Source organism: Populus nigra, chromosome 6 (genome assembly GCF_951802175.1).
Source record: "Populus nigra chromosome 6, ddPopNigr1.1, whole genome shotgun sequence".
Classification (NCBI taxonomy): domain Eukaryota; kingdom Viridiplantae; phylum Streptophyta; class Magnoliopsida; order Malpighiales; family Salicaceae; genus Populus; species Populus nigra.
This window is the reverse complement of record NC_084857.1, coordinates 11,102,985-11,111,021: the sequence shown is the minus strand read 5'-3', so window position 1 is coordinate 11,111,021 and position 8,037 is coordinate 11,102,985. Positions and strand designations below refer to the sequence as shown.

The 8,037-nt window shown below is 37.5% G+C and overlaps 1 protein-coding gene across 1 annotated transcript; it reads left to right on the top strand.

The window, feature by feature from the left end:
• The first annotated feature begins 644 nt into the window (after positions 1-644).
• Positions 645-7,936, top strand: LOC133697204 (ARM REPEAT PROTEIN INTERACTING WITH ABF2-like). The gene is made up of 19 exons (XM_062119617.1): positions 645-1,239; positions 1,356-1,516; positions 2,257-2,441; positions 2,530-2,650; positions 2,742-2,816; positions 2,919-3,013; positions 3,154-3,229; positions 3,492-3,599; positions 4,249-4,377; positions 4,511-4,579; positions 4,777-4,836; positions 4,988-5,111; positions 5,196-5,335; positions 5,675-5,738; positions 5,872-5,951; positions 6,314-6,378; positions 6,449-6,566; positions 6,664-6,788; positions 7,162-7,936. The coding sequence occupies exons 1-19, from the start codon at positions 975-977 to the stop codon at positions 7,253-7,255; spliced, it is 2,154 nt and encodes a 717-aa protein (XP_061975601.1). The 5' UTR covers positions 645-974; the 3' UTR covers positions 7,256-7,936.
• Positions 7,937-8,037: the final 101 nt, after the last annotated feature.

Sequence of the window (8,037 nt, the reverse complement as noted above, 5' to 3'; positions counted from 1 at the left end):
TTTTTTTAAAAAAAACATGCTGCCAACTGCATTTCTAGAAATATTACTGCCGGTATTTAGAAATTTGGTTGTAATTATTTTTTAAATGAACTAAAATAATATTTTTAAAAAATTATTTTTAATATTAATAAAAATTTGAAAATATCAAAAAAATTAATTTAAAGTAAATAGAAAATAATAAAAATTATTATTTTTTAAAACAGAAAAACAAAAATAACTTTAACTGTATATGCAGACCAAACCTATCCATGAGTGGCCGTGGCGCCCTCTTTTCCTGGACAATGCACTTTATAAAGTGCCATTCTTCTGTCGATTCTCAAAGAAAGCTTTAGAAACAGTATCATACCCTCATATCTTGCAAGACAAGTGAACCATGGCATTTCAGAAAATAAAAGCCATAAACATTGCTAGCAGCCTTAAAATATTCAATTTGTCCAGTGGAAAGTCACAAACAAAAGAGGTCTCTCCACTCCAATCCCTTCCCTTCCCTTGTTTCTTACTGTTGCCAGCACCCACGATTATCCCGGTATGAATCATGACTAGCCACGCATCATTCACTTCCCCGATGCAATCCAGGTGGACCCCAACGTTGGTGTGGACCGATCTCTTTTCTACCTACTCATCTAGCATGCGCACGTTAGAGCATTTCACTGCTTTTCCCCACCTCTCCGGCGGGAGTGCACGCTAGCAATTTAAAGCAAATCAATCACCAAGGCGCACTTCCCACCTAACTAGAGCCGGAAAGTGAAGTGCCCGGTTTCAACTCCGACATATTTAGCACTCAACATCCTTCACCAGAGCAGGAAAAAGGAAAGTAAAAACTAAAAAGTAAAGAAAAGAAACAAAGCGAAAATAACAAAAGTACAAATAAAAGCGTTTTAAAAAATCTAAATCTCGAAAGTACCCCTGATCCAGTGATCCCTTCAAAATCCTAAAATTTAATTTCTCAGCAGCCTCTCACTTTCTACGTGTGGATGGAGCTGAAGAAGCACCTAGATCAGAGGCTCCCTGAGAGGAAGGGGCAAAAAAGGAAACTTGAAGAGGAAATCGAGGAGGAGCAGAGGGAGATCTCGGCGGTGGAGGAGGCCGCTGCAGCTCCCTACGGCGAGGCACGGAAAGTGATATTGAACGAGGTGTATGCTCAGGTTAATATCCTCAACTCTACCTTCTCATGGGACGAAGCTCATCGCGCCACCGCCAAACGCGCTACTCACGTCCTCGCAGAACTCGCAAAAAACGGTACCCGCTATTTCCTTAAATTTCTAGATCTTTTTTTTTGTTCAAGAAATCGGATCTAGTTTTAAATAAGTGTATTTTCGCATGTCTTGCTTATAAATTGAGGAATTTTGTTATAGAGGAAGTAGTGAACTTGATTGTTGAAGGAGGTGCAGTTCCTGAACTGGTTAAGCATCTTCAAGTACCACCGTCAAGTGAAGTTGATCATGATAATTCGAAGCCGTTTGAGCATGAAGTCGAGAAAGGAAGTGCTTTTGCGCTTGGGCTGCTTGCAGTCAAGGTGAATTAGTTCAATCACTTTGTAAATCCGTGTGTTGGATGTGGTGTTTGGATAGTGGAGTGAAGAAGATTTTGATTAAGAGGTTTCTATCTCTGCATAGAGAACTTGTTGGAAAATGTTTTATGATATGCTGATTTTGTTAAAGGAATATAGCTGTGTTGGTGATCATGTACTAAGTGAAATTAGTTATTTTAATTCCTTACAAAGAAATTAGCATACAAGAAGGGATTGTTTGGGTAGTCGGTTCATTTACTTTGTCGTATGAACGTTGTAGTTGTAGTGACACACATCCAGTCCTTGTTAGGAGTATTTGTAGTATATTATGTGAATATTGCCCACGGAATGTTACAAGCGAGGCCATGAAAGGAAAGCAAGGGTAGCATATGGAGCACACAATGTGCTGAAGACTAAAGTATATATACTCAAGTTTGTTTTGAAGAAAAATGTAGGTTGTGCTTGGCTATGCAATGGCAACTAAATCAATGTGTAGGTTCTTATGAAGGAGTTTGAGGCATTAATCTAATGTTTGAAACTGTTAAAAATAACATTTAAAACATCATTTGAATGAAGCACATCTAATGTTTGAAGCATTGAATGATTCATAAATGTTCACGTTGTACCCTGAATACATATTTGGTTCAAGGCTTTTGAAAATTTTGGTTGGCAAATAATCTAGATATAATGAGTGAACCTGTGATGTCCCCCGAATCTTACTTTTATCTCCTATCTTTTTCTGACAGCCAGAGCATCAGCAACTCATTGTTGATGCTGGGGCTTTGTCACATCTTGTGAGCTTGTTGAAGAGGCAAAGGGATGTTCACAAGGATGGTTCTGATTCTCGAGCTGTGAATAGTGTTATTAGGAGGGCTGCTGATGCTATCACCAATCTTGCTCATGAGAACAGCAGCATTAAAACTCGTGTTAGGTTTGCTAATTTTGTTGATAATTGTATTTCAATTCTGTATTCAGCAGTCTGCTCAGTATTCTTATGGTCTTTGGAACTGGACATGCAGGATGGAAGGTGGGATTCCTCCTCTGGTTGAGTTGCTTGAATTCACTGACACAAAGGTGCAAAGAGCAGCTGCTGGGGCACTTAGAACCCTGGCTTTTAAGAATGATGAGAACAAGAATCAGGTGATTGGACCTTCTTAAGTAAGTTTGACTTTTATCAGGTTGGTTGTATAAGGGAGTAAATGCTATTTTTTTTTCTTTTCTGATATTGCAGATTGTTGAATGCAATGCTCTTCCTGCCCTTATATTAATGTTACGATCTGATGCTGCTGCCATACACTATGAAGCAGTATGATATTTCAAACTGCCTTCTGTGATTAATTTTGAAATCTGCATTGGTGAGGAATTTTTTTCGCACTTCTTGTTTTCATCAGCCTTTTCATGTTTGCAGGTAGGTGTGATTGGAAATCTGGTACATTCATCCCCAAGCATAAAAAGAGAAGTTCTTGCTGCTGGGGCTCTCCAACCTGTTATTGGTTTACTTAGGTTTGTCTGGTCTCATAAACTTGTCACCTTGAAACTCTCTTTAAGCTAGGCTTTGCAGAGTTTGAATGATACCTAGTTCTTAAAATTTCCAGCTCATGTTACTTTCTTTCGCAATTTCTTAAGTTTACTCTTTTGTGCAGCTCCTGCTGCTCTGAGAGCCAAAGGGAGGCTGCTTTATTACTTGGACAATTTGCAGCAACAGATTCAGATTGCAAGGTGCATGTAACACCCTTTGTATTTTCCCCTTTAGTTCTCCTCTCATCTAGCTTGTCTCCTGTATATTTTTGTTCTTTTATTGTTTCTGAGTTTTCACATCTATCTGTAGCTCTTGAACTGATAGACAACGCACTAAAGAGTGCACCTTAATCTGTTGAGGCTCATTTGCCTGACCTTTTCTGATTTTCCAGTCATTTCTATTTCTGTTTTCTCTGCAAGCTCTTCTTTTGTTTTGGTAAATTGAAGAAAAAGTTATTTGCAGGTGCACATTGTACAAAGGGGTGCTGTTCAACCTTTGATCGAGATGCTCCAGTCTCCCGATGTCCAACTGAGAGAAATGTCAGCATTTGCATTGGGGAGGTTGGCACAGGTTACCATTTTTTTTTTGTTTCACTTACTCTATTTGTATAAAAGTACAAATCCAGTTACGGATGAAACAATGTTACATTTGCTGGTGGAGTTAGCCACCTTTTTCCTCCAAAATAATGTAGATCTGGCCATTAATGATTTTATAGTTACATAATATGGTTTGTGTTATAATTTGTATTCTTTGCCTTTTCCATCAAGCAAGTTGAATTCTCAAACAGAGTAATGAAGTATTTGTTTACTCTTATCACAATTTTCTTCCTTCCTCTCTCTACTGCAATTGGGGATGTTGCCCTTTTTTTCACCTTTCCTTTATTGCTAATCATTTTTGTAAGCTCAATTTTTTTTTTTCGCATTGTAATCTGCAAATGTTCATACCATGTGCTCGTTGAAGATTTTCTTTGCTGTTAAGCTTACTTTTTGTTTTGTTTTATTCCTTAAAAGCTGACCAATTGCCGTACTTCAAATTATTTTTCATCAAATGTGCAAGTGTTCTGCAACACATTGTTTTACTTAAAAATCTGGAGGACTTGAGAAGTAATAATATCTTTGAGCAAGTTCTTATTTGCAATTCAACAGAATTTTGGCTGGATGGTTCTTTTTGGGTCGAAGAAGTTACTCAATTTCAGGTTAAAAAAATTACTCAATTTCAGGACACACACAACCAAGCTGGTATAGCCCAAAATGGTGGTCTAGTGCCATTACTGAAGCTTCTGGATTCAAAGAATGGATCTCTTCAACATAATGCTGCATTTTCTCTGTATGGCCTTGCAGATAATGAGGTATTGGAATAATTACTGAATTCTTTGGAACTTGACCAAAACTACCTTGTTTGTTCCATTTTAATAAGAATTTTATTAAACTGCAAGTCTTTCTAATCTAGTATGATCTTGTGGTGTTTCATTTCTCCAATAGGACAACGTCTCTGATTTTATCAGTGTGGGAGGTGTTCAGAAGCTGCAGGATGGAGAGTTTACTGTTCAGGTATGCAACTTTCTTCATTTATAGTTGAACAGTAGTTGTAATGTCTATGCTCATATACACGCCTATGCTGCTGATGCTATATTGCTTTAAGCAAACGGTAGCTTGAATATTTTCATGTTGGGACCAAGATGTATGCCTTCCCATTGTGTTTTAATCTGATCTACAATGACCAATATAAATTATTAACATATTTCCAGGCAACAAAAGATTGTGTAGCCAAGACTTTGAAAAGATTGGAGGAGAAGATTCATGGAAGAGTGAGTTTTTTTTATTTACTCTTTCCCTGTCCCTCTTCCATTTGTCATAAAATTTGGCGATATCCAGTTGTAGAAACTGTAGCAGGTTTATGTTTCTTCAGAGTTTTATATCCGAGCCTCGAATTTGAAATTGTATAATTTTCATATGTAGGTTTTAAACCACTTATTGTATCTAATGCGTGTAGCGGAGAAGGCTGTCCAACGACGTGTTGCTCTAGCTCTTGCACATCTTTGTTCCCCAGATGACCAGAGAGCAATATTCATTAATAATAGTGGCATGTCCTATTCTTATTAATTACACGTGATGTTAAATTTTAGAAAGAAGAAAAATCTTACTATTTTTATTTATTTGAGTGCAGGATTGGATTTACTCCTTGGGCTTCTTGGCTCTTCAAGCCCAAAGCAACAACTTGATGGAGCCATAGCTCTTTACAGGTTGGCCAACAAAGCAACGATTCTTTCTCCTGTGGATGCGGCTCCTCCTTCTCCAACACCGCAGGTGTGTTTCCTCTCTGAACTCTTTGGTCTTTTGTTCATGCATTTTGTTTTGCTGTGTAAACAAATAAAAATGTCTATTTGTTGGGTATGCTTCCTAGTATGAATAAGTGGGTATTCTGAAATTTATGGTTGTATCGTTCTAGTTTTGGTGAAGAACAATTAAAATAAACGTCAAGTAAAATTTTCGAGCATGTTTAATGCATGTTGAATTTTTTATCATGCATTTCCATTTGATGCTGTTTTATTACGTAGTATTTGTTTCACAACATGAAAGATAATCTATACCTCAAAATCTCTTGACTGTTGAATTGTGTGTGATAACAATTAATTCTTTTCGCAGGTGTATTTAGGAGAGCAGTATGTAAACAATGCTACATTGTCGGATGTCACCTTTCTTGTCGAAGGTTGTAAATTATAAGTTCTAGATACTGCTGTATTACTTGTTTAGGATACCTGACTTGCGATTTTCGTTTTAGTGCAAAGCAATTTTGTTGGTTGCCCTGATGAGTTATGTAATTGACTTAATTTGTACTGCAGGTAGACGATTCTATGCCCACAGAATTTGCCTGCTTGCTTCCTCAGATGCATTTCGGGCAATGTTTGATGGTGGTTACCGGGTAAGATCTTGTAATTGTGCGGATGTCATGGTTTACCAACCATTCTTTGTGTCCCTCTTGGGGAAGGGTGCGAGAGATGGTTGTTTTCAAACTTTATTTTGCCACCCAATCTTCTGTTGCTATCTGAACTCATTCAACTGAGATAAATCATTGGCTTCTGTTTTCAATTTGTTCAGAGTTATGCTGTGTGTTAGTCCCCTTATTGTGGACGTCAAACTCAATGGGATACGTAGTAATGTATTGAGTTTTGTTGCATAGCCTGAAATCTAGATAGGATAGGCAACTTGAGTTGCTGTGCATCAGGCAACCAAGATGGTTACAGCATTCATGTCCATCTTGATTAATTCCTCTGCATCTAACAGGAAAAGGATGCAAGGGACATTGAAATTCCAAATATCAGATGGGAGGTTTTTGAGCTGATGATGAGGTTTGTTAGAATGTAAAATTCACGCTTTCATAAAACGAACAGTTATCTAACTCGTTTCTGTTTTCTACAGATTCATATACACAGGTTCAGTAGATGTTACATTAGGTATCGCACAGGATCTCCTCAGGGCTGCTGACCAATATCTCTTAGAGGGGCTTAAGCGACTATGCGAGTATACCATAGCACAGGTAAGCCATGAAGCTTTTGTTTATACATGTGAATATTCAATCTTGCACTGCTTAAGTTGAAAGCCGATGTCTGATAAACATTTTATGTGTGCTTAAGGATATAACATTGGAAAACATTTCAAGCATGTATGAACTTTCGGAAGCTTTCCATGCTATTTCATTGAGGCACAGATGCATTTTGTTTATTTTGGAGCAGTTCGATAAATTGAGTGATAAGCCCAGGTTTGTTGCTTAACTCCTGCGCTCTTGCTATCTTAAAAAATGCCACATGGCAATGAACATAAACACATAAATATTTGCTTCTGATTCCATTTGAAAAGACAGGAAAAGGAGTTCTATTCTGGGATCCACATGATGTTGTAATCCCAGATTAAAAAAAATTTCACTGCCGGGAAGAAAATTTTCAAAAATTAAGATCATTGGGTGTCTATCCCAATTAACTATTATATTCTTCTAGCATAGATCTTTCCACTCACTAATTTTGGAACTGTCCAATAGTTTTCTAGAATGTGAAAACACTTGTTACACACAAAAAAAGAACCCGTTCCAAATCCTCTACTGGTTCTTGACGTTATTTTGTATACTGATATTGCAGGCACTCTCAATTAATCCACCGTATAATACCTGAGATTCGTGATTACTTTGACAGAGCACTCACCAAACCTAACCAACATAACTTGCGGCTCTAGAATCTAGATGGCTGGTTTTGATTCTTCGCATCTGACTAGATATTTTTGTACAGAAAGTGGTAGATGTTCTCATTGATGCTGAGCCATTGAAATATTCTAATAGGTTGGTGAATAGTATGGCTCCTAAATTCTTAATCTTTCCTGTTGCCTGAGTTACGTTGCATGTTAGCACTCTGTAACTTTCCACATTAGTTCCGCTGAGATTGTTGATGGAAACACGGGCCACCTCCAACATGATTGTGTTCATGGATTGCGATGTTCATGTATTCTCTGATTGGCATTAGCGGGAGATGCATCTTTTTGTGCGCAATAACAGAGTCGTTGCTTGAAGCAAATTCTTGGCAAACTAAAAACCAGGAAAAGATTCCAGGTCTAGAATCTCTTTCCTTGAAGGACTTTTAGTCTCGGAAAGTGACTTTTAAGGTGAACTACATGGCTGAGGGTGGACTTGGAGGAGTGGGGCAATGGGCCTCCCAAATTATTAAAAAAAAACTATTTTAGTCACTTGTAGTTCTAGGAGTTCAAATTTACCCTCCGTTTTTAGACGTTTGTGCTCTATATTTTTTGAAACTCTCTTTGTGCCACGTTATCTTTGAATTCTATCCCCCCCTGTACATGGGTTTATGTAAAACCATTATTTACCCTTTCCGGGTGCTATGATTTTTTTATTGGGCTTCTCAATATGGTTTGGTCGATCACTAGTTACATGTCGTGGGTTAATTTTTTTTTTGTATAAAAAATATCAAGAAAAAATTAAGATTTAAAAGTGTTTAGTTTTTCTC

Coding starts and splice junctions, on each gene's coding strand:
- LOC133697204 (XM_062119617.1), top strand. CDS start 975: ATGGAGCTGAAGAAGCACCTAGATCAGAGGCTCCCTGAGAGGAAGGGG. Junction 3,230..3,491: donor CAACAGATTCAGATTGCAAG/GTGCATGTAACA, acceptor AGTTATTTGCAG/GTGCACATTGTACAAAGGGG. Junction 4,378..4,510: donor ATGGCCTTGCAGATAATGAG/GTATTGGAATAA, acceptor TTTCTCCAATAG/GACAACGTCTCTGATTTTAT.